Here is a 26049-nt window from a genome sequence, read left to right on the forward strand (position 1 = left end):
CTGCTGAAGCACCATGCACATGTATATAGCGATATATGACATTTTCCCCTCCTGTTCTTGCGACTTTACTGCTTGCATTGAAAATGCTGTTTAATACATAGTAACATATTACATGAATAAGCAGAAGTAGCAGATACAGAGAAGATCCTACTAGAAGGATACAGGGCTGGGGGAAGGAAGAATAAAGGAAAGGCAACGCATTTAGGAGGAAAAGGGAATCCTTTAAAATGAAATACAGCATCTGTCCTGACTCCAAAAGAGCATGGAGATGGACCAAACGGTGAAAATTTTTACTCTTATAGTATAAAATTGTATTGGAATTGGTTATGTGAATTTGGGAATATATGCTTAATTTAATTGGTATTTAGATTTCTATGCATTCACTGTCCTATTGCAGAACTTACTTTAATATGTTGCAGAAATTCCCCAGCCACAGTGAGAAAAGGGTACTAAAAGTGCCATCTAATTCCACAGGCCCTCAATGTGAGTTTATTCTCAGTTATATCAGTGTCTTTCTTCAATGAAGTTGCCCTGGATATACACAGGTATAACTGAGAAGAGAATTTGGCCCATTAACTGTAACTGGGGAGCCTATAATCTGGCATTGAAGAATAAAGTTATTCTGGATTCACACCAATTTAACTAAGAGTAGAATTTGGCCCAAAACACACATTTAGCACTGAAAAATACATCAGTCTCTCTGCAAAGTCTCACAAATACACTCATGCAGAGTCTTCAATATCTGTTCATTGTCATGTTGACCAATCCCATAACTGAGTCTGACATTTATTTTTTACTGGAAGTTTTGAAAAAAAGAAAAAACAGATTTGTTTTCATAAAAGATTTATGACAATCACAGAAGACATTAAAATAATTTAAAATAGTTTTTAAAAGCAACTCAAGACCAAGTCCTGCCGTCTTTATACAGGCAAAACTTTCATCAAAGGCATATTTTCTTTGGAACATGGCAACAACTTGACTTTAAAAATCATTTTAAGAATTATACTCCAGCTCCCAAGATGAACATTAGAAATTTGAAGCCAAAAGCTGCCTTTGAACAATATTAAGGGCTGTGAAAAAACCAACAAAAATCAGGCTCCATTAATGTGAAGAAACTGTATATAGGTCCCACTAAGCATTTAGGCCCAGATCCTCAAAGGTATTAAGGTGCCTAACTCAATCAATGAGAGTTAGGCACCTAAATACCTTTGAGGATCCTGGCCTTAGGCCCCATACTGCACTGCTGAAGACAAAGGGCACTTTGCCATTGACTTCAATGGACACAGGAAGAGGCCTTTATTTGTCTAGGAAATGCCAGCATTCCAAGGGCCCCTCACGGTCAGACAAAACGCAAACTGCAGTAGAAAAAGAAAAAGTAGGACATAAAAGTTTTATTCTGAAATGATCTCTGGCCACAACAATAAACTGTAACAAATATGCACTGAAACAGTTTTACTCCTGTCATCAGCTGTACAATACATACAGTATCATAAAACTGGCCACTAGGATTAAAATCCACTACAACATATTTAATGTTAAGTGGCGACAGCAGCATCTCACAGAAAATTATACAAACATATATACACAGTCCACATTCAATCATTTTCACGTTTTCATTACACACCGTTGCAGCATATTACAGTCACGTGTCTAAGTTGTTGCTCAATACAAATCCAAGCTACTGCTTAGACGTAATTGTAGCAGTTGAGCCGAGTAATTACAATTTGTAGCAGAGATGTACAAGCCCCTACAAACAATAATTCACAAATGCTTTTTTTTATTTAAATGCTACCGCAGCATCCAGTTGGGCGATATTAAAATCTTTACTGACAGCAAGAATTAAAAAAAAAAAAAAAAAAAGTCTCTTACTTGCCAGAAATATTCTTGATGGGGAAAAAAAAGTGTTACAAAAATGGAGAGTATCAAATAATGCACACATGTTCCTAAAGATTCAAATATAGCCCAATGCTACTTATGTCTAAAGTGTTTTAACATTCTTATGGAGTCCTTTATAGCTCCAAACCACCCACCAAGTTAAAAGTGGCTTAAGTGCCTTGCACCCAAATTGTAAAAATCCCTGGCCATCTTTATTAGAGCCAGGCACATATAAAAGGAATGCACTTTGGTTCATACCAAATGCCCTGGGATTAAATCACACTATAAAATTAAACAGTTTGAGGTAAATTTTTTCAAATACAGTTGATTTCTGCTACTGTTACCATAACAAAAACATATTAAAAAAATCAGTCTGATGTTAAGATACAACTAACCATGAAGTGCCATCTTTAACCCCTTTTAAGCAACGTAGAAGTTACTACAATAACAGAATGTTTTATCCAACATAGTGTGATTGCCTTATGTTTTCTATTAAGGCCTTGAAAACGAATAGGATGTTTTAAGATAGATTGAGCATTTAAAAATAGATTTCATCCTTATTCTCTAGTATTCAAAGGGTTAAAGAGGCCAAGAAGGCTGCCCTACAACATGGCATTTATAACAAAAGGCACATTGTTAACACCAAGAGCACAATTTATCCTGTGTTGTTATTCTACACATCTTGCATCACTCTGTTGTTCCAATACACCTAAGTGGTAATGAACACTCCAGTGGTGCATGAAACTGAGCCAAAAGAGACTGCAACCAAAGACAAGACAACACTGTGCTATTACTAAATCTGAAAATAGCTCAGACATCTCAAGACAATGGTAACATGTGAGACTAAGCACTGTTTCCAAGCCACTTCTATCAGCCTAATTATCAGAGCCCTTATCATTAAATCACATCAAAGCAAGAGGCAATATCAGTTTCTTCCCCCTCCTCCTTTTTACATTTATAAATAAACTACAATAACAAGAGCTATATCACTAAAATCCATAATATAGCTGCTCTTTTAAATGTAGAGGAAGTTTACTGTATTTGGGTTAAAAATAGCTCTGCACACTATATTTTGGCTTAAAAGTTTCCGGTAGCATTTATGAATAAAGTCAATCACAAATGCATTATTGGCATTTAAAAAACCAGTTACATGAAAAATAAAATGTAGTGGTTTTAGCCTACTAATGACCCATGAACATTATGTATATTTTCACCTTAAATTTACATTAAAGGCAAGTACAGGTTCCAAAGTTTAATTTAACAAATATATGGGGGGAAATAATTTTTTCTAACATAATGAAATTCCTGTTTTATCCCTTGCTGATTTCCTAAACAGCTGGGAGGTAGGAGCTTAACTAGTTTATTTTACATGTAAATAAATGTTTTTCCAGACCTAGAAATTACCAGTTGTCAATCACCAGATATTTAGATTCCAGAAGCCACTGTTAACCTATTTGTATTATATTTCATTTTTGAATGATTCCATACCTGTTTATATATTGCACTTCCACATATTGTATAAAATTGTTTACATTTAACACTTTCTAAATAATTTAAAATTTGACTAGAGGCAGGAAACTATAATTTTAAAAATATACTAATAAAAGTTAATTTATCAGTGATCGAATGTTTAAAGTTATCAATCATCAATAAACACCATTCTTTATCAGAAATTAATTTGCAGGATTTCTTTGTATACTGACTTTTTGGCAAATAGTTGTATTATATGTTTCCTGAGAATAGTGTCATTTCTTTTCCATACCCCGCCCCCAGAATCTTAAATTAAATAAAACTTATCTTGCTTTCTTTTTAAATGAAAAATCTGAATGAATATGAATGAGAACTTAACCGGAAACTTTCTTGGCCTCTCTGGGGACCATGCTTTAAGTATTTTTAATAACTTTACAAGTAATTAAATGCAATCAGTGCATATAAACATTGTTTATAATAAAGTTATTGAAGTTTTATGGAACCCAAACTTCTCGTTCTGACATCTGCAAATCCTGCTAGATTATGTTCCACTTTCTTCCAAATTTCCTTTTCATGTACTTTATACATCCAAGGTAGATCATGGCCATTGTTTGTTACATAATAGTGATTTTACAAACTGTTACTAGTGAAAACATATTACATGTGTGACCATTCTCATCCTAAGTCTAGCGATCACTCACTGAAAAAGACCATCTTCCTTCTCTGAGTGCAGTTTAAAAAAAAAACAAAAAAAAACCACATAAATCTACTTAAATCTCTACCGTTCCTTCAAAGTTCTCTTCAGCTACCATGCTAAAGATTAATTCAAACCACTTATCATTTCCTTAATGTTTTTTCCCTTAGCGATGTAGTGCATCAGTTTATTTCACTGATTAAGTTTATGTCTTCCAATCATTCCACTGAGGAAACAATTAACACTTGCAGATGCTCAGAATTAACAATCTTCAGGTTAGTGGTTTTTTTGTCTGGTGTCTTGTTTTCTAAAAATGAATAATTATCTCGAAGGAGCAAAACAACATTTACCATTGTACACTGATTTGCTCTGAAGTTAAAATGTGCCAAAGAATTCATAATCCATCCAAAAGATTATCTGGAAAAAAAAATCTGTGAAATTTGTGTTGCATTAACAGTCTGGAAGATACAGTATGAAAATGACGGAGCAAACAGCTCTGAATGTGTGATGTAGGGAGGCCTAGCTGCACTTAAGCAGAGAGAGAAGAAAACAGGAGAAAAAAAGGAAATCAAACATGAATATAGGTCGTACACATCAAATTATGTGCAAAACATTTTGCTTTATATAACTTCATCTATAGAAAGTAGCTCATCTGTCATGTTAAGTTTTAGAGGAACACACAAATTTCCACCTTCATTTATTCTCCTACTGTCTGCTCATCTCTCTCTTTTATACATAGTATGAATGCCAATAGGGGAATTGTAGTGCTGGACACAGGGTGTTTTTTTTTTAATCATTAATGTTGTTTTTTCTTTTAAAAAATCTATAGGATGTAGCTATATCATTGTTACAAAATATCATTTTTTCCAAGCTACTTTATGGAAAATGAAAACACGCTATGGCCCCAATTCTGCAAACACTTCCACAGGTGCTTGACTGTACTCATGTGACTAGCCCCACTAGCATCAAATTAAGCACTTGGATAAGCGTTTGTAGGATCAGGATCTATATCTGTAAATGAATTCAGAGAAGGAAGAGTATTGCAAATCTAACACAAGGGCAGGGGTTAAAGTAAGATAAAAGATTTACTGGCACAGGGACCTGGGACTAGGCCCCTGGAAGGGGAGGGGCTCGGGGGAATCAGCCTCCTGCAGCCAGCCCTTCCACACTGCCTGGGCTGCACACCTGGGGCTCCAGTGGCAATTTAAAGGGCCCAGAGCTCCGGCTGCTGCTGCAGTAGCGGAAGCCAGGAGCCCCTGGCCCTTTTAAATCACCAGGCCCTGGGGCAGCTGCCCCTTTTGCTCCCCCATTGGCAGCCCTGGGGGGGGGGCAAAATGGGCAATTACATTAAAGCACTTTAATGTCAGCTGTGTACGGGTCGGTACCGGTGGCCACTTCTTACTAGTACACTGGACCGGCCCGTAGCGGCCCACGTTCACCTCTGCCCAAGGGAAAACTAATATGGACCATGTGGAAAAAAATGGTTAACACCTTTGACACTAAGCTATAATGCATGACAGTTGTGTTGTAACCAGTGGCCTGCCACTGGTGTTTATTACTGTACCACACTAATTACAGTAAGGCTAATTGTACTTTAGAAAACAAACACTTTTAAAAATAAGTATAAAAACTTAAAGCATTGTCCCCATATTTTTATAAAAACAAAATCAACATTTCTTACATTTAAAATGAGTGCTGAAAAGATACAAATGAATAAAGTTATTGAGCAAATAAAAATCTGAGCTACTTCTTCTTACAAACAAGGCTCAGCAATGTAGAGTTTCTCATATGACCAGCATTGGGTTATTCAAACTCAGCTAACGAGTTTTGGCAACACTGTTCTCTGCTGAATATTCCCATTGGCATCTGTCATCTGTGCCAAATTAGTCCTAAGTTTTGAAGCCGAGCTTGATGTTGGAGGTAACTTGGAAATTGACGTTATAGCACCAGTGCTTTCTGTTATTCGTTTTGCCGATGTCTTCTCTCCAGCTGGAGGTTTTGGCAAACGTCTCCTAAGCCAGGGATGCCGTAAAGCCTGGCTGGGTGTCATGCGTATAGCAGGATCCCATTCTAAACACTGTTTTAAGAAGTCAAGGAAGAGGGGATCATCACATCCCTTTAATGCGTTTCCCCACTCTCGGCTCTCCGGTGGGCCACGCAATTTTCCCCTTCGGGAGCGGCCACCATTGAGTATTATAGAACCATCAGACAAGGTGGTAATGGTACAATAACGGGGATAACCTTTAGAGCTCACAAAATTTTTGGCTCGTTTGGATGAATCCAGTAGTTTTTGGGAGGGCATACCCAGTAGCTCTATCATACAAGCCAGTTGGTCCCCTTCATCTTCTCCAGGTAAGAGCGGGTAACCTGTTAAAAGCTCTGCTAGAATGCAGCCCAAGCTCCACATATCGATAGGCATCCCATAACGAGCACCCAGGATCACTTCCGGAGCACGGTAGAAACGCGACTGAATGTAAGTATAGACACGCTGATGCTCATAACAACTAGAGCCAAAATCAATAACTTTAATACCACTTCTACCCTGTTGCTTCAACAGAATGTTCTCTGGTTTAAGGTCACAGTGAATGATTCTATTTTTGTGCAAAGCATCTAAGCACTGTAAAATAGAGTGGGCAAACTTACGGACTAATGGCAGGCTGAAGCCCTGAAATTTGTTTTTCTTTATTAGCTCGTAAAGGTTCATGCTCAGCAACTCAAATGTCATGCAGATATGGCTGCGGAATGTAAAGTTTTCCAGCATGTGAATAACATTCATGTTGTTATCCTTATCCTGCTTCCTTAGGTGCTCCAGAATTCTAATTTCTTCTGCAGCTTGGCGGTGGAAACGTTTTTCATTTCTCACCATTTTTAACGCCACATTTTGATGGGTCTTGTGATCATAAGCCTTCACAACTTGCCCAAAACTTCCTTTCCCTATTACTTTCAGGACTTCATACCTGTATGCAATATGATCATGAGGTACTTGCACGTAAGACCCCTGGTCATCATCATAACCAGAATTGTTTGGACCTCCAATCACACCTGGCCGCTTCTTTGCATTTGGACCCAAAAAGTATATTTCAGGGTAACTGAAAATTTCATGATGCTCAAAGGTTGTTAGTTTTTGCATGTATTGCTTCATAGCTTGTTCTGGTGTCATAAAGGAGGCTTTCACCTTCCCTGTTCCCTCTGTCGATTTTAAAGAACTGGAGCTCCCCTGTCGTCTATGAGCACTGTCTATCTGTCTGTCTGGCACCACTGACAATCCAGATTTGCTTACTGCTGCAAGTCCATTTGGTTGTGTTGTTAGAACTGTCCTCTTGTTGCTATTATCTTCAAATAGCTGTTGAACCTGAATCTGTCCGTGGCTACCAACGTGCAGGTGCTCATTCATTGTGTGCTTATTGCCTCCAACCTAAAATTCAAAACAATATTTTTCCAGTTAGAACATTCAGTTCTACACTTTTTTTAATGTTTCAAAATTCCATCTTCTATCCCCCATCAGGCCCAACTTACTTCAATTAACCATTTTTCTAAAGCTGCTTACAGCTAGATTAAACATATGACTAGTATCCCATGATATCTTTCATTACTGGTCACATTTTAAAGATCTTAGAATCTCTTAGAATCTTCTACACCAGGGGTAGGCAACCTATGGCACACGTGCTGAAGGCAGCACGTGAGCTGATTTTCAGTGGCACTCACACTGCCCGGGTCCTGCATTTTAATTTTAAATGAAGCTTCTTAAACATTTAAAAAACCTTATTTACTTTACATACAACAATAGTTTAGTTATATATTATGGACTAATAGAAAGAGACCTTCTAAAAACGTTAAAATGTATTACTGGACCGTGAAACCTTAGAGTGAATAAATGAAGACTCAGCCCACCACTTCTGAAAGGTTGCCAACCCCTGTTCTAAACTTTCCTCACTGTCATGACCATTTAAATAAGAGGTTTGCAATAAGGCACTATCATGGGCTAATAATTTTTCCAGAGAATCTGTAAGGCAACAGCACAATAATATCAAAAAATATGCTGGAGGGAAATTAAACTTGACTCTAGAGAATACAAAGTAGCAGTTTCAGTTGTGCTTAAGATTCTCATCATCTGCAGGAACTTCTATTGATAAGGCACCTTTAGTTCCCTCACCTCTACAAATTGTTAAAAATCAGGATTTTAACTCTTTCCAAAATTTGGTGCGGGACAAAAGCTGTCACATACAGTTTTAAACTGAAGGGAATGAGTTTTGACATTTCAAAAGAAAAAAAATCTGGACGTTATGAAAGTGCAAGAGACTGAGTTTAACATTTACAGAGTCTATAGCCACAATTCAGCAATGCACTTACATCAACAGGACTTAAAGCACATGCTTAAGCACTTTGCCGAACTGAGTACTGTATTTGTATTACTATGGCACTTATCAGGATTGAGTGCCGAACACTGTACAAACATTAAACCATAAAAAAAAAAAATCCATGCCTCAAAGAGCGTACAATCAAAATCTATTTTCCGCCCTCTGTGATTAAAAAAATTAGGACTGGTTTTAGAAATTAAGTTTTGGGTTTTTTTACAGTTTGTATGATGGACTAAGCATGAATCTCAAGCATTTTCAAACAATAAAATATGTGATCAGAGTTGTGAAAAGCAACTATTTGCATAACAGATATTTGTAATGAGAAACAAGAAATATATAAGCAAACCCTTGTTCCTAACACTGATATCTTTGTAATTTCTCATTTGCTCTATGTGGAGGATATTCTCTCTCATAAAAAGGGCCTTAAACAATCTGTAAATACATTAATTTCAAGCTGTAAAGTAAAATGATTAAAATAAAAAATAACTTTCTGTAACTTTACAACTCAAATTCATCCTTAGTGTAACTCAACTGAAATCAGTGGAAGAATAAATTTGAGTCTTAGAGTAAAAGGGTAACAAAACTAAGTTTTAATGTAACTAATTAATTTAAATTACAGTAACAAAAATGCAGTCAATGGAGTTACTTGTGGGAAGAGCTTGGTTCTAAGGACCTGATTTTTATGTGGTCTCAGAGCCCACAATTCTCAGTGACTTCAAGTGAAGTTGTGGACGCTCAGACCTTCTGACAAAGAGGCCTTAAGAACTGACATACATCTTCTTCATTCCTGCCTGTAATGACCTTGGATATATCAGTTATTACGATGTGGGGTCTGATTTTTCTACATTAATTTCTTGGAAAAACTTGCAAGGATAAAATAGTGAAGCTAATGCTATGCAACCCTAAGTGTTTAAGATTCATTTACAAATACAGGTTTTAAATCATCAACACAACCACATCAATCTTTGAAGTCAATTTCACAACTCCAATATCAAGACATGGGCTGTGAATGACACTCATTGATTCATTTCAAAAATAGTCAAGCCAGAATGCCAGACTACCACTGTGCTATTACTCACGTGAGACATAAACAAAATAAAGGCATTGTCTTTGGTTAGTTTTCCATTAACGTACTGGACAAAGATTACTGGGTGAATGTCTTGATAAAATCTTGTCAATAACAAACTTTCAGTTTTTACCAGTAACAGACACTAAAAGGTAGAACAGAGAGGAAAGATGGTTTTGCAGTTAACGAACTTGACTGGGACTTTGGAGATCTCTCAGTTCTACCACAGATTTCCTTTAGTCATTTGACGCCTCAATTCCATAACCGTAAAATAGGAAGGAAATACTTCCTTTCTTCCACTCTTTGACTGCTTGTCTATTTAGAGTGTAAGCTACTTAGAGCATGACTGTCTCTTAACACGTGGTGCACCAATGGACAAAATGCAACACCTCTCTTGGTTGAGGCCTCTAAATTTTACTGTAATAGAAATAACTCATCATTCTTTCAGCTTGGTCTTACACAAATGTGTGAAGAATTCTCCTGCCATCTCACCACCTGACTTATTGGCCTCAAAATTTATGCCAAATCACCAACCAAAAGTGCACTAAAGTTAAAATGAAATTCAGAAATGACTAGAGTACACTCTGATTTCAGGCAATGTTTTAACTGCAGAGGAAAGGGCTTCCCCAGGAGAAAATCCCCCATGTAGTGCACTGTTAGCATATTACATTATTTTATTAAGGGTTTTACTCTAATATGACAGACATTTCTTCGTAAAATCATTCATTTCCCAAAGAGCAGACAACCTGGATGCAAGTTTTATGTTTTGATGATATTCTTTCAGTTTGCACATCTTAAGTTTTCATAATATGGAAAGCCGCTAGAGTTCCTGGGGATTCTTTCTGCTGAGTTTATTATTTTTCTACATACATTGTGACTCAGATCTAATAACAGGTCTATTTTATTTCAAGATTGTAACTTGACTGCATATGTTTATTTGCAAAGCCATTTGGGTCTGGGCCATCAAATCTGATGAAGTTTTACAACACACTGGCATTCAGAGCAAAGAAGCTTGTATCATTCAAGCACAGTGGAGAGATACAGAATATTGAACTAACTGCCTCCCTTGCTTAAATTCTCAGAAACACCATTAATTAAACCACCAAGAAGACTTAACTGCCCTGTGACCCCTCCAGACAATTCCTCCAGGTCAAGTTTGAAGAATATTGGTGTGACAGGGTCTGGAATGTTACTCTGTTCCTGAGCATGCTATACTCCTCTGGTGGGTAAAGAGAGGACTTCTGTCCAGAGCTATCAGGAAGGCATATTTCCCAAGCACCAAATTACTTAGAAGGTTTCTTGGGTTTGGGAGAGGGCTGTGGGAAAGGCTTCAATATACGTAGAATTAAAAGACCATGTAAATAAGAATCACATAAAAATGTGGCATTAGTGCAAAGTGCAGGTTGAAAACACTAAAGCCAAGAAATCGGAGAAGTAAAGATTTCTTCTGCAACATTAATTCAACCACATTTTATGATACACATTAACAACAAAACTAGAGCACACTTAAGACAGGAGTAGAAAATACTACTTATAAGCAATGAGACCTGAGACAGTGTTGAGGAAGAAAACATCTCTCTCAGAATTTCTTTAACTGCTCAATGCCACAGTCTAAACCTTGAATTCATTTTAGTTTTCTAAGTTGATTCTCCTGGTTTTAAGGACTATTTGGCTTATGCATTTTAGAAGTACTGTAGGTTTCACTACAGGATGTACATTCTTGAACTGTAGTTATTTGTCTTCTACCAGGAGTTAAAAAACAAATCCATTTATCCACTCACCACCAGTAGTGAGTAGGAATTGTTTCCTAATGAAGCTTTCAGATAAGCTTTCCAAATCTTAAACAATATAGTTCTGCCTTCCTGAGCCTTTAGACAGTTTCAGTGTTTCTCCTGCTGCACATAGGTTTTCTAAGCAGATGAATGAAACTAACAAGACTGCTCAGTTTTTTTTCTGCTTCTCACTGGATTCTAGACAGTACTACTGCTGCTGCTGACCAGTCATTCAGTTTCACCCAGCCGCTTCTTGAGAATTTCAAAATGATTGAATCTTACAATTTTATAGCAAGTTCAGCTCAATTCCTGTTGTGTCCCATTTTCAACAAAAAACTATCCAACAATAATAAATAAAACCCTCAAAGACACTTTGAAAAGAAACACTGGACATTTGCTGAAACTTATCCAGCTGGTGATGCGAAGAAAAAAGCAGTAGAGGAGCTCCAACACAAAGCAGAGCAAACAAGATGTTTGTTAAATGGATGAAGGCTCCAAGTGGAACCACTACTGCTAGTTTCATGGCAGCTCAAGAAATTGTAAAATGAGGGAAACCATTCACAGATGGAGAATATGTAAAAGAATGTTTCATTAAAACATTCAAGCACCTCTTTGGTGATTTTAGAAACAAAGATGACATAGTTAAGAAAATTAGAGAAATGCCATTATCTGTGAAGACTGTAAAGGACAGAACTATTAAGATGGCCATAGACGTAATCAGCCAGTAGGTTAGTGACATTAGATTAGCACCAGGTTTTTCTATTGCCTGAGATGACATATGCAATGTGAATGACATCACTCAGGTTGCCTTACTCGGCAGATCCGTTAATGATCAAGGTCCTCAAGAAGAGCTGATCATGTTATTGCCACTCAAAGGACAAACTCAGGGTGAAGATATTGCACCTGCTGTCACTGAATGTCTGAAACAAAAAAATATTGCCATCAACAGAATAATTGCTATTGCTATAGATGGAGTACCAAGCATGAAGGAGGCACACAAAGATTTTGGTTTTTTACTTAAAAAGGTATGGAGCACGATATAATTTCATTTCACTGCATAATCCACCAGGAGGCGCTGGGTGCACAACCTTTCCAGAGGAAATCTCAAAAGTAATGGAAATGGTCATGCAGATTGTTAACAAAATAATGGCAAGTGCTCTCAATCATCAGTTTTGCAAGCTTCTTCAAGAAGTTAACAGCCAATATTTTGATCTTCTCATGTATAACAAGATAAAATGGCTTTCCAGAGTTGCAGTCTTGATGAGGTTTGCGTCATATCTTGACGAAATTAGGGTGTTCCTCCAAGAAAAGGGCCTTAAAGATGCAGCACTAACGGATCCTCACTGGCTGCAAAAATTCAGTTTCACAGTAGATTTAACTTCTCATTTAAACGTGTTGAATCAGAAGGTACAGGGAAAAGGAAATACTGCAAATTCGGTTTTGGAAGAAGTTCTTCCATTTGCACAAAAACTGTCTTAGTTTATAAGGGACATTGAGATGGTCATGTTAGTGCATTTCCTAACACTGAAGCAATACAAACAAACGACTGTGGCATTGACATTAGGTTCCTTGCAGAAACAGTCATCAAAATGCAGGCTGCATTTGCTGACCAATTTCACAAGTTCAGAAGGGAAAAGGCCACTTCATCATTTCTGTTGAAACCACTTGAAGCTGACACTTCTGCACTGAATTTTTCAGCATTTGCAGGAATCGATTGAGCACAATTTGGACTTGAATTAGCAGACTTGCAAAACAAGGATTTATGGAATTCAAAATTGAAAGATCTTCTCCCTGAACTTGAAAATCTGGAAAGGCAGAAATCCACCCTGGGGCTACAACACAAGTGGTCTGAAATGGACGACCTTAAATGGCAAGACAGATTATATTCAACGTTTGGAATTGTCTGCTGGATACATACAGTCAGCTGAAGAAGTACGCATTTGGGCTTCTCTCAATCTTCAGTTCAACACACTTCTGTGAACAAGTGTTTTCCAACATGAATTTCCTCAAAAACAAACTGAGGAGCCAACTGCAAGATGTTAGTCTTGAGTCCTGCTTGAAAATGAAAATCACGGCATATTCACCGAACATTGAGCAATTCTCTAAAGATGTCCAACAGCAGAAGTCACATTAAAAGTATTGGTGACTAGTAATAGCTTTAATATGTTTAATTATTATTAGTTGATAAATTCTAACTCTACAAGTAGCTCTGCATGTGATGCGGCTCTCAAAATATTTTGGTCAAAGACAAAAAAATGGCTCTTCTTCTTTGAAAGGTTGCCGACCCTTGGCCTAGCAGGTATAATCCTCTGGATAGTAGTGCTGGATATTTTTTTCAAGCTCAGACTTGCAGAACTTACAAGCTTCACTGGGGAAGCTTGTAAGTTCCATGAACCCAACTTAATGGGCCTGTGGAGCTATAAGGGGCTATACGCTTCGTAGTCCAGCAGTGAACTGCTTGTTGCACTCACAATCGTTTCATCTGACAGTGTAAGCCTGAGAGGTTTATAAACTCTTGCTTCTGCAGATGAGTTTGTAAATTCCTGTAACCAAACAACTACAAAGCTATACATCTGCATATACCTGTGCAGCATATACATCTTAACAGGATGTTTTCCTACCCACATTTTCAAAGTCAGAACTTTTTTTATAAGTCATTTCTTCTCACACTTATCAAGGCACATAGTGTTCACTAAAAACTTATCCACGTATCATGTCTGAAGTTGAAAAATTCCTCTGCTTGAGTTATTTGGGAATATAAATTACAAAAGAGAAAAAAATAAAAGTAAAAATGTTTTCTCTCTTTACCATTTCATAATTCTAAATTGGCTGCTGCAAACCTTTATTTGTTCATGTTGTGGAAATGGGTAGGATGGGGTACAAAACATCCACATATCCCCTTCAAATAGAGACCCATCACGGAAAAATTCAGCTCAAAATAAACATATGTTTCAGAAATGTATCAGTGTGTGAGGACAAGAGGTTTGGACAAAAGAGTTCAAGGGAAACTGTTCTACCACAATCTGTTCTACCACGACTATACTAGTTGTAGATACTTTAATAGTATAAATTGTGTCCAGTATTTAAAACCAAATGGGACTGATTAGCAATCAGTTGTACATGTATGGATGATACCCAAGCAAAACATAAATCTATTTTAGGATTTTCTATTCTGCCCATCACTGTAGGATCAAGTATAAGCCTTATCCATAGTAGTCCATAAATCTTCCTGGCATTTTCACTTGCTGATTGCATTTCCTAGTAGCAATGTGGTGCTCTGTGTAGTCAACACAGAGGGAATTATTTTTCATCTTTTAATCTCACTTGGTCTCAGGTGCTGTACCCTATAAAACCATGCAAATGAAATAGTTGTGCTACAATTATTTACAATTAATTCCACCAAAGCCCAAACAACAGTTTATGTTGTCATCAGAACCCCAAAATGATAAAGTGAATCATATTAAACAAGCAACATGATGGGCTGACAAAGGCTCTGATTGTAGAGGTATCAAGCAGAACCAAGACTTGTTAATCTGATGTTATAAAAATAGGTGGTGGGGGTAAACATTTTGTACAAGCAATAAAATACTTCTAGAAAGACTGTTATATAACATACTCTTCTCTCTAGGCTAGGTCAAGGCACTTGGCTTTCAGACTTGTTGCTCATAACACACCAGAGACATATTGGTATCAGGTGTAGCACATTTCATTGCTCATTTAGCTGCTTGCCACACAAGTACGCATATGTATGAATGCCTTTTTTTTTTTTGATAGATGGATTCAAGTGCTTCTGTGCTTCATAACTTCTAAAAATATCTCCTTATTAGCCAATATTATACCAACTTAGCAGCATTATTGAAATGATTTTGATTATTATCATGTGTTTTACAAATCTAAGTCAAAGTGTCTGCCCTGAAGAGCTTGCACTCAGTATTAGATATTTAAAGCATATGCAATTTTCATAGCATGGCTCTCCTCTTAATAAAGAGACTGTCTTACAAATGTCTCTCCTCTCATTCACGATTGTATAGACATTTCCACTCAAATTCATGTAACATGAGCATTTGTGGCAATGAGAGTAACTGATTATATGGAACAGTAACAGTTGGAAAGTAATGTATTTTCAGCTGTCTTAATGAGATTTAGCAAGGACAATTAGCAGCATGTGACCAATCAGCTCTTCATGGACCACAGTTTGGGAACCTCTGTTATAATGTGATTTAAGTTAAATGTTAGGATTATGAGTTGAGGCAAAAGAATAGGGCACAGATGGAAGATGGTCAGTAATGGAAAGCTAACTAGAAAGAGGGAAATTTGAGGAGAGTCATGAAGAAGGAGAACAAAGTTGCTTGATGCATTGTAGAAGGAAGGTCAATCCAGTCCTAGGTACTGGGAGAAGAAGACAGAATTGCAGTAATACAGGAGAAGCTGGCAAAGTGGAGTGTACAAGAGTGGGTGCAACAGGTAATAAAAGCATAGATGTAGATGGGAGCAGAGCGCAGAGATAAGAAGCTGGTAGATGGACCCTGTAGGGGTTGAACTGATTTGAAATGAATATATAAGGTCATGTAAGGTTCAGTCTGTTGGCAGTTATAGGAAGACCTTGAAAGAATATGGCCTAATTGGAAAAACTGGACCTGAAAGCTAACTGATAAGATAATTGGGGGCTTTTCTTCCTTCTATGAGGCACAGTAAATAATACAAAAGGATTGTGTGTGTTGAACCAGCAATAACTCCAAACTGGCCAAAACCTGGTTTTTAGCTAAGTGAGAAACAATGATAAAGAGTATAAAAGAGTGAACTCTTTAAGGGTTCATAATAGTAGCCTGATCAAGTTGGAGCTGACCAGCATGGGTCCAAGCACCCCTAAGGTTAGCCCTTTTGTGAGTATTATGATCATATGGTTATAAATGCTTGTTATTGTATGGATGCATTAAACTGCATTTAATTTAGGCTTTTCAGACATGTTTAGCGCAACTGTAGAACTATTCAGCCGTTAGATTTAATAAAGGAATTTATGGTGAAACTGGCATTGTGGCAGTATTCTATATTAATAATAATAATTCCAACAGACTCACAGAGGAGTGGGGATTTACATGATGAGGGCAGCAGGTAAGGAAGATTATCTTTGTTGCAGCATGTTGATTGGATACAACAGTGGAGAGATGAGAGACTGAAGAGAAAAAGTTACAGTACTTTAGGGAAGAAAGGAAGGATTTTGAAAGGAAGGAATAGAGAGAAAAAGGCAGATTTTGGAGAAGAGAAGGACAAAGAAGAATCAGCGGTTCTCCCATGTTTTTGAGCCTGACTGACTAGAAAGACAGTGGCAGTATCAGTGGAAAGGGAGAAGGAAAGAATTAGGAGGAAACCACACACTCTTTAAAAAAAAAAAACCTCTACCGGGTGCATACACAGCAGCCTGTCTGGTTAGCAACACAAATTGCCATGATTACACAACCTCTGTCCTCATCTTCACACCTCTACCTCTCTGACCCTGATCCGCCATGAAGCTATACTACAGCAAAAATTAAACTGTTGACCAACAAGGTGGGAGACAGAATTTTGACAGTAGTTGGACCTCGACTACTTATCTTACTCCTGTAAGAGGTAAGAATGACAGTGGATCTCTTCAGTTTCAGAATTAAATGCAAAACTCATTTCTTCCCTCGATAAATTCTTCATATACACAACACACTCAAACCCAGTAAACTAGCCAAGCTATTTCTCCTACAGTCTGGGAAGGCCAAAGGGAGAGACTGTTATTTTTATTTTTAGTTACCTGGGAGGCACTCAGACACTGTGGTGATGGGGGCCATTTAAGTAAACGGATAGAGGGAGGGAGAACAGTTCAGATAGAAAGATGAGAAGTTCTATTTTAGACATGACGAATTTGAGGAAGCAGTGGGACATAAAATTAAAGGGATTTTAGTCAGTGTTAACTGAGGTCACTGGGACTACAGTTCCTAGAATGATCATTTAACCGACATATCTAACTGGGTTTTAAAGTTACAATCCGCTATTCTAATGTCACATCTGATTCTTGCTATAAAAAGTTATGTTAGCATCTTCTACCAACCAACCACAAAATAACAACCTACAAAATTCAGAGAGACAGCCTGCAATATTTCTAAAACAGTATTCAAGGCTAAATATGTTGTGTGTGGTAGAACATATATCCCAAAAGCACAGATTCTAACAATCATAAGTTATAAGGACCCGAAAGCTAACAATCCCAGTGCTTGGCCATCCTTGTGCATTAAAAAAAAACAACCCCACCACCACCACCACCACCACCACCACCAGATTGGGGGTCCGTACTGTCAAGACTATGTCCCAACTTTGTAAGTAGAACTATGCAAGTGGATCACTATATGCCCATGCAGAGCCTCAATTAAATCCAGGGAGCTCCACAAGAATGGACTCATGAGTCTGCACAATCATTACTTAAGTTTTTTGTTATTATGTCTTATGTTCTGTTCTTAAAAGGAAATTTTAAAACCTGCCTCTAATTCTTTTTCACTCAGTCAGCACGTCAACTCATTCACTTATGCGTAACTCAGAACAAAATTTGGCATTTGTATTTGTGGACACATACTGTCTTTTACGTATATATTATGGTTGATTTTGTGTATGCAGACACAATTTGTAGATGATCACACACTTTTCCAGTGCATCCTAAATGTATTATTTCATTAAAAGATTATTCTTATTGTACATAGCCGATGCTTTTAACACAAAAGAATAGAAAGTCAGTGCAACAATAATATCCAAATGCAGTTTCACCTTCCATCAGCCCATAATCACATTACAGTTTAAAGCTCTGCCATATGTTTACCAAGATAGCATGTGAGCATCCAGTAAAGTAACCATTAGCTCAAAGAAAAATATTCTAGCAATGCCTTTTAAATATATTTTTCACCCATTTAAATCTATGCAATAAACACATGAGATATTTAGTGCTAATATATAATCATATAGACCTGCCTATCCACTCAGTCACACATTAAGAAGAGATATGCCCTCTTGCATCCATAAATAGTGCTACACTTGTGAATTTCCATTCCAACGGGATTAGCTAGGACTGGAAGATAACGTGAGATATCAATGACCTGAAAAATAAAAATCTTCTTCAGGTCAGGCAACACATGCTTCTTTAGGTACACTGTGCTGTAGCAGCAGTGTCAGTGTTTCATCCACTTACTGCTCCTGAATACAGTAATAATTGTTACCCTGGGAAAGAGCTATCAGCCTAAGCTAATCAGACAAATGAGGAAAGAGCAGCTTTCATTTCCCACTGTAGTAAAGGCCATCCTCTAATGATAGTGACTAACCTCATTTTCAAAACAATGTCATTTCATGGGAACACATGTACCAGTACAGGCCTTCCATGCAAATCCATGCAAGGTGCCAGCTTCAAAACCAGTCAATGCAACATATAACCAGATCCTTTAAAATGAAATGAGCAGTGTTTATGCATTATTCCTTTTACAGATAACAACCTGGTAAACCCTCCTGCTCCTCACCTCTCCCAGCCTTACCCCTTCACACAGGACTCAGGGAGGCCAGGGATTCTATCCCAACCATGCAAACTTCAAGTGACTCAAAAAAGTATCCTCAGCCCCATTAGAATACCTGTTGAAACCATGCTGGTAATAGGAATAATGAGACATGATGACACAGGCAGGATAATTAATAGGGATCCTACCGGCTTCTGTCCTTTCTAGCCTCATTCCCGGCTCTCTGGCAGACAGGCTGGCTGGCAGCCTGACTGCACCTAGCACATTTATTTCTATTAATACGAAGGGGGAGGCGGCTGGTGGGAAGTTATTGCATTTTGAGAATGAACGTGCTCTGGCGCTGCAGAGCCCCAGGCATCACGGGGAGGGTCCTGTGGCCCGCACAGGGTCGCCGCAAATAGATCAAGCCAGGCCTTTGCCCCTGCCCCCACCATTCCCGGCTCTCACCGTGTGGGCGGTGTTGCTGGACCTAAGCGGCGGCAAGGCGATCGGTGATGCTGGGCCGGTCCCAGCTCCCGTCCGGGATCCCCCGGCTCCGATGCCCGGGGAAGACTGCAGCTGGCGGCCACTCTCCCCTCCCCTGCCTGCGGAGGGAAGGGAGAGCGGACGGTGAGCGAGGAGAGGGGCCCGGTGGGGCGGACCTGGCGGACAGCACGGGGGCTGGCGAAGGAGGGGAAGACTCCTTCCGCCGCGACTCTGGTTTGCAGACGCAGAAAGCCCTGGGAAGCGGCCCGCAAACGTGGCACAGCGGGGGGAGCAGGAAGGACCAGGATCGGGCCCCGCGTGTGCGCGCAGCTTGTCAGCCAAGCACAGCCCCGCGGCCGCGATGGACCCCGCCGCCGGGCACATGCCAAGGGGCAGCGCAGCCTGGATGGGCGCCGCCCGCGCTGTCTGGCCGAGAAACCCCCCACGCGGCCAATCCGATTTCCGCCGCTTCCGTTCTTCCAGCGCCTCCCCCCTTCGCCCCGGGGATCCCGAGCCTGCGGGGGACGGAGGAGGGCGGCGAAGCGGGCTCGGGATCCGCGCCTCTCCGGGGTGGAGGGAGCGGCAGCCTCTGGGCCAAGCGGTAACACTGCCCAGCGCCGGCTTCCCCCCGGCCCAGGGCAAATCATTGTTCCGCCGCCCCGCGCCGCTGGGGCCGGCAGGGCAGCGGGCTGAGCCCTTTCCCCCGGGCTGCCCAGCAAAGGCCGCGTGTCCCGGCTGGCGGGACGGGCTGCTCGCCCGGCCTTCCCCTTACCCGCCGGGTAGGCAGCTCCCGCGGCCGCGCTCGCCGAGGCTTTCCTGGCTAACATGGCCGCTGGAGAGGCGGCAGAGGGACAGGCATGTCACGGCTGCTCCGCTCGGCTCCGCTCCGCCCGAGTCCTCGGCCTCTCCGGGCGGCGGCAGCGGCTGCCTTCCCTCTCCGATCAGCTCCCCCCCGGGCCACGCTCCGCTGCATCCCCCCGGCCCCGGGCCCGCCGGACAGACCGCAGCCCCGCTAGCCTCCTTCGCCCCCGCCAGCAGCGGCGCCGCCGCCGCCCCGGCCCCTGCCCAGGCACATCGGCTCCCCGAGCCCCTCACATAGAGCACAGCGAGACCGGGGGAAGGCGGCCGGCCAGCACCCTCCTCCCCCTGCACACTCAGAGCAATAGGAACAAACAGCTCCGGCGGGGCAATCTCCGCCCCCAGCCGCGTCCCTCCCCCCCCTCCAACCCTTCGCTCCCCCTTCGCCCGCCTGGCCCCAAACGCCGCCACTTTCACTTTCAGAAGCTAAGAGCCACACGGGCACGCCCCGAAATTCCCAGCAACCCCAAAGGGGAACCACTCCCCGCCCCCATCCTTCCTTTCGCTCCCTCCCTTGCTCCCCGAGGGCTGGGAGGCCGCGGTGACCATCTACTGCCTCCTAGTCTGTGCAGGTCTCCCCGGGGGAGGCAGCGCTCTCCTGACATGAGCTGCAAGCCCGTGGCTGTTGGCCGCAGCTCGCCATGCAAAAATTAGCAAATCTTTCCCCAATGCCAGAGAGAGACTTCCTGCCTGGGGCAAGAAAGGAAAGGTCTGGCTCTCTCCCTTCCTCTTCTTTATCTGGCAAATGGAAAAAGGGGGTCCCCGTTCCAAACAAATCATTTCCTTCCCCCTTTCTCCACGTGCCTGGCAGTCAGTTCCATGACACAGAGGATGACAGCTACGAACTATTCCCCCCCCCAAAAAAAAAAACCCAACATTCTCAATCATCTGCATTTGGATGATGAGCAGAACCCATCATCTGGGCTCAGATCTGGAGAGCTCAAGGTGGCCAGGGCACCAGTGGGGAGAGGACAGAAATGGGAAATAGAAGTGAATGGGGTTGGGAAGAGCTAAAACAATGTTGGGATGAGGGTGGTACCAACTATGATTAAGGCTGTGTTTATGTCACTGAGGTCATGGAAATCACGGAATCGGGAATCTGTGACTTCCAGAGACCTCCATGACATTCTTTGCTTCAGCCACAGGGGCTGCAGGGCTGGATGCCTGGGGCAAGTAGCTGGGGTGTCCTGTTTTCTCTTTGGTCACCCTGCAGCTCCCAGACACTGTGGGTGAAGGGGGGCTTCCCTGCAGCTTCCAGCTGCTGCAGGCAGACAGAGACCCCCACAGCTCCCCACCACCACTGTGGTGGGGGAAACCATGGAGCTGCAGCAGCAAAAGTCACAGACAGGTCACAGCTTTCGTGAATTTTTATTTATTGCCCAAGACCTGTTCATGACTTTTACTAAAAATCATGACAAAATCTTAGCCTTAACTATGAGACCTCAGAAAACACTGAAGCAAGGCTAGAAGGACAAAGGAGAAGGGTCTGGAGGAAAAATAAACTGAAATAGAGTCCTGCTTCTATGGCAATTACATTTAAAAAGACCTAAATAAAGTTGTATAAATGCTGGTGTCTAAGTACCATTTAGGACTCCGATTGTGCCGAAAAGTGGAAAAATGTATACGAGCAATGAAACTGCACATCAACAGCACCCAAGATGACAGTCACCATGGGAACATTATCATTTCTTATAAAATGCAGTGATAGCACAGCAGTTCAAGGAATGGTCATGAGAAGTGCAGGATTACTATATATGGAGAGAGGGAAGTGTGAGCAAGATAAATATTGAGCTGAAAAAGTAGCTAGTTTAAATTCAATCCAGATAAGAAAGAAATTACGCTGATATGAGGAAAACAAGGAACTAGCAGGAGCTCTGGTCTTACCTTTATGGAAGATGTCTGCCGATTGCCATGATGAGGTACAGCCTTTTGCTCCTTCTCGGCTCACTGGATCTCCAAAATGCCCAAATAGCAGAAATATGGCTTTTTCCAGTTTCAGCAAGCTAGGAGCCTGCACTCTTTCCGATCAATACCAGTGCCACTTTAAGGCTTGCCTACTACAATTTGTTCAGCATTGGACTACTATGAAGGCTATATAGAAAAGTCAGCTGGTTCCTCATGCAGTGAACAGCCATTTAGATAAATCCGAACAACAAGAGCACATCACATTGGTGCTTGATCCTCCCATCTGGCTCCCTATGCAATTCTACATCCATTTCAAGATTTTAGTGCTAATCTTCAAATATTTCAATGGGCTGGGGCCTAGATATCTCAAAGATTCTGTGCTACCCAGCTTGATAGCTGAGATCAATGGCACACTGTGGCTAATGGTGTCTTCAGTGAAACTGGAGATCATGACAAGCCTGTCACGGAACACAGTGCCAAACACCTCTACATATGCCTTACTGCAATGATGATTAACGAATGGCTGACAGCTTTTTTTCCAAGAAAAGAAACAAGAAAGACCATTCCCCTTAGAAAAATGGTGGTGAGATCATGGAGAACAGGAGAGTGTTACCTTTGTGGATGAAATTTTGCATGTCTTAATTGTGTACTTGATGGCTGCATGCTAGGTTATGGTGATGGTACTTTAGGAATGATAGTAGAGAGACAATTCTTGAGAGGTGCTGAGCACCTGTAATTTACATTAGCTGCAGCTGAGAGCATCTCTGTGGATTTGGCCTACAGAGAGGGAGAAGGAAGATGAAACAGTTACAAATGACACTGTAAGTGGCAACACTCAACAACAACCTCCACAAGCATAGGCACACATATGGAAGGAAATGTGAAGCATAAAGGAAGTAAATAAAAGTGATGAGGGTCACAGCTAAAAGGCAAAGCAAGGACCTCTCTTCATTCCTTATATACAGATACCTGGATATCCATCCAGCTGTGTGGCCACATTTCCCCCTTTCTGTTGCTGGGCAGCTGCTTTTGATATCGAGTTCTGTGGACAGCAAACATTTGCTGTTCCTTCCAAACCAATGTTGAAAATGCTGGCATGGACAGGATCAGCCAAGTTCAACACCCACCGTAGTAAAGTATACTAGACCCCGGCTGGAAGAGACTGATACAATACTGAGAGATTAGAAGGAAAAACTAATCAGAGTTTTCTTAACCCTGTCTCCTGTTCCCATACAGTCCATTGCCTTAATGAAAGAGTAATGTTCCCGTCATCCCATGTACACTAGTGCATTATAGTGTGGTCATGAGCAGTAAATTATTTGCAAGGGATTTAGGAAAAATAGCATTGAAGCATTTGTTTTTAAAAGAGGTATATGAAGATGCCGGTCTCAGATGATCTTGCCGCTTTGGGACTTACAGTGCACAAGCTCCACTGCAGATGAGAATGCAGACAGCTGAATGGGAGGCAGACACTATTGGTGCACAAGGGCTCAGCACACGGGTTGGCCCCAGATTCATTATTAAGGGAAATAGGAGCAAAGGTCATTGACTGGAAGGGAAGTGGGGCAAGAAGGTCACTGGCTGCAGAAGAAGAGGAGAAAGGTAGCTGGCTGCCTGGGAAGTTGGGCAAATTGACCACTGGCTGTTACAGTTAAAGTCTTTATCTGGTAAACCAGTACACAGTCTTGCCAAATGCTTGGCCACTATTAGTCTAAATCACAAATGATTAAATAATAAAATACAGCTAAAATTCTATCCTAAAACCACAAAACCAAGATAAACTAGAATCAGGAAAGTCCATCAGGAAAGTCAGCTTCTTGTATATGGTTATTGCTGATTAGATGGTACATAAAAAATGCCATTATAGAATTCTCCACCAATGTCCCAGTACAGCAGAGAGAGATACAGAGCCTGATTGTCTGTTACATTAGAGACCATTTGATCCTCTCCTGTGGCGCTATAGGGTTATAAAACTCGTTGATCTGCCTATTGAGGAATTCCTTCCTAAAAAGAGAATCTGCCTGTGGCACAAAGGTGGAGTGATAACGCTCTGCTACCCCCCAGTGTAGGCTTTGTGGGTGGGGAGCAGGGGCATTGCTGTGGCTATTCTCGACTGTCATAACAGCCTATTCTGGCCATAGCCAGCCAAGCATAAAGTAAGGCTACTCTAACTTATACTGGGGGCTGAGCCCAGAATTGGGGAAGTACAAACCTGGCTCAAATCTTCCTTTACTACTAACCTTGCCCTCCCTGCCCATGCCAAGCAGAGCTTGGGGAGAACAGAGAATCTGGACTGAATTTCAGTGCTAGGTCTGAATTGCTTTAAGACCCACTCCTGATGCCACTGAAATGTCTGGGAATTTTGGACGCAGGATCAGGCCCATCCTTTCTGAGTCGTGTACATTCAAATCCGTAATTGATGACCCCATCCACTTTTCTTTCCAACATCTTATTTTCCCAATGCAACGTCCGTTGCAGCCAGCAGGACCGGCGCTAGTATTTTTAACGCCCTAGTCGCACGGCCATTTCGCTGCCCCGCGCTCTGGTCCCGCCGCTCCGGTGGACCTGCCGCAGTTGTGCCTACAGAGGGTCCCCTGGTCCGCGCCTCTGGTGGAGCTGCCGCAGTCGTGCCTGCGGGAGGTCCACTGGAGCCGCGGGAGCAGCTGACCCTCCGCAGAAATGCCTGCAGCAGCTCCACTTGAGCCACGGGACCAGTGGACCCTCCACAGGCATGACTGCGGCAGCTCCACCGGAGCTGCCTACCTCCCCCCTCTGGCAAAATGCCACCCCCCAATAATCCTGGCTCCCTAGGCGATTGCCTAGGCCACCTAAATGGAAGCGCTGGCCCTGGCAGCCAGGGTTAAGATTATATTTCAACACAATTTTGAAAAATGGGGTTGTTTTTTGTTGATATAGAGGGGAATGTATAGCATCAGACAGGAAAGTATTGTATTTGGAGGGCCATTGCCAGAGAACTGTAGAAAGTGTGTTAGCAAGCCCCGGTGGGAATATAGTACCAAGCTGAAGTCATTTGCAAGGTTCAAATATCTGCTGGCACTCATAAACCACTCCAGCTACACTACAGTCTCACAGTTTATGGTGTTTTCATCTTGCACTCTAAGAACACATAAGCTGCCACTTTTATTATAGCATTAAGATACAAGGGATTTTTTATTTGTCTATGAATCTACCCCTAAAAGCATGCTCTGAGGTACCGTATGAGACTGCAGGCCTAATGGTAATTTCATCCTTATATTATTAAAGCTATTTTGTGAAGCAATTAAGCTTCCAGTATACTTGCATCTTAGGACAGGTCCACCATCCTCTTCTAGAAATGCTTTGCCTCCTCCCTAGGTTACTCCAACATTTCTAAGTCTTCATATTGCAGATTTGCTGTATCTTTTCTGGAGTCTTATAGCATTAATGTTAAGTTTCACAGGATCTGTCTACACTGCATCTAAGAGCAAGCCTCCCAGTGTGGGTCCACAGACTTGTGTTAGCAGGACTCATGATAGCATGCTAAAATGAGCTCTGTAGATACTGGTGTTTGGGCTCTGCAGCCACAAAAGGAGACGGTTTCAGAGCCCCAGTTCCAGACTGAGTCCCAAAGTCAAAGCACCATCTACACAGCTATTTTTAGTATACTAGCATGAGCCCTGCTAGCACAGGTCTATGGACCCAGGCTGGGAGGTTTGCTCCCAGACTCAGTGTAGACATACCCTTTGTTCATTCTCATTTGGTTTTGTACAGATTGTTGAGGAAACTGGTCTGCCCCAGATCTCCCTCCATTGCTCTTTGTCATTTCTTTTTCCATGTTGTCTTCTCAAACAATTTTAGTTTATCCTTTCAACATCTGTTATTGTCTAAATTCTCAGCATGGGTAATTTGGAGACAACGGCTTCTGTTTCTTTCTCAGTTACACCCCTGTAAATGAGGATCAACTTCACTGGAGTCAAGGAAGTAGCACTGGTGTAAAACTAGTGTCAGTGAGAGCAGAAGAGAATCAGGTCCAAATATTTTTAACACTTGTAATGAATTAATGTGTTATATGGAAAATGCAGCAGAGTCC

At 41.3% G+C, this 26049-nt stretch overlaps 1 protein-coding gene across 2 annotated transcripts; it reads right to left on the bottom strand.

Moving 5' to 3' along the window:
• Positions 1 to 5298: 5298 nt before the first annotated feature.
• Positions 5299 to 20385, bottom strand: DYRK2 (dual specificity tyrosine phosphorylation regulated kinase 2). 2 transcript variants are annotated; one of them, XM_030548787.1, is made up of 3 exons: positions 20313 to 20385; positions 19200 to 19336; positions 5299 to 7454 (listed from the first exon to the last, which is right to left on the bottom strand). In XM_030548787.1, the coding sequence occupies exon 3, from the start codon at positions 7431 to 7433 to the stop codon at positions 5853 to 5855; it is 1581 nt and encodes a 526-aa protein (XP_030404647.1). In that variant the 5' UTR covers positions 7434 to 7454; positions 19200 to 19336; positions 20313 to 20385; the 3' UTR covers positions 5299 to 5852. The 2 variants fall into 2 exon arrangements, with proteins under 2 accessions (XP_030404647.1, XP_030404646.1); XM_030548786.1 differs by lacking the exon at positions 20313 to 20385 and adding an exon at positions 19990 to 20158.
• Between the last annotated feature and the right edge of the window lie 5664 nt (positions 20386 to 26049).

The sequence above is a fragment of the Gopherus evgoodei genome, chromosome 1 (assembly GCF_007399415.2).
Source record: "Gopherus evgoodei ecotype Sinaloan lineage chromosome 1, rGopEvg1_v1.p, whole genome shotgun sequence".
Taxonomy (NCBI): domain Eukaryota; kingdom Metazoa; phylum Chordata; order Testudines; family Testudinidae; genus Gopherus; species Gopherus evgoodei.

What these genes read in the sequence shown, in the direction of transcription:
- DYRK2 (XM_030548786.1), bottom strand. Translation starts at nt 20,044, where the DNA reads ATGTTAGCCAGGAAAGCCTCGGCGAGCGCGGCCGCGGGAGCTGCCTAC. An exon ending in GGGAGCTGCCTACCCGGCGG is followed by an intron (nt 19,337 to 19,989) that starts GTAAGGGGAAGG and finishes TTCCCTCCGCAG; the next exon opens with GCAGGGGAGGGGAGAGTGGC. An exon ending in CCAGCAACACCGCCCACACG is followed by an intron (nt 7,455 to 19,199) that starts GTGAGAGCCGGG and finishes TTTGAATTTTAG; the next exon opens with GTTGGAGGCAATAAGCACAC.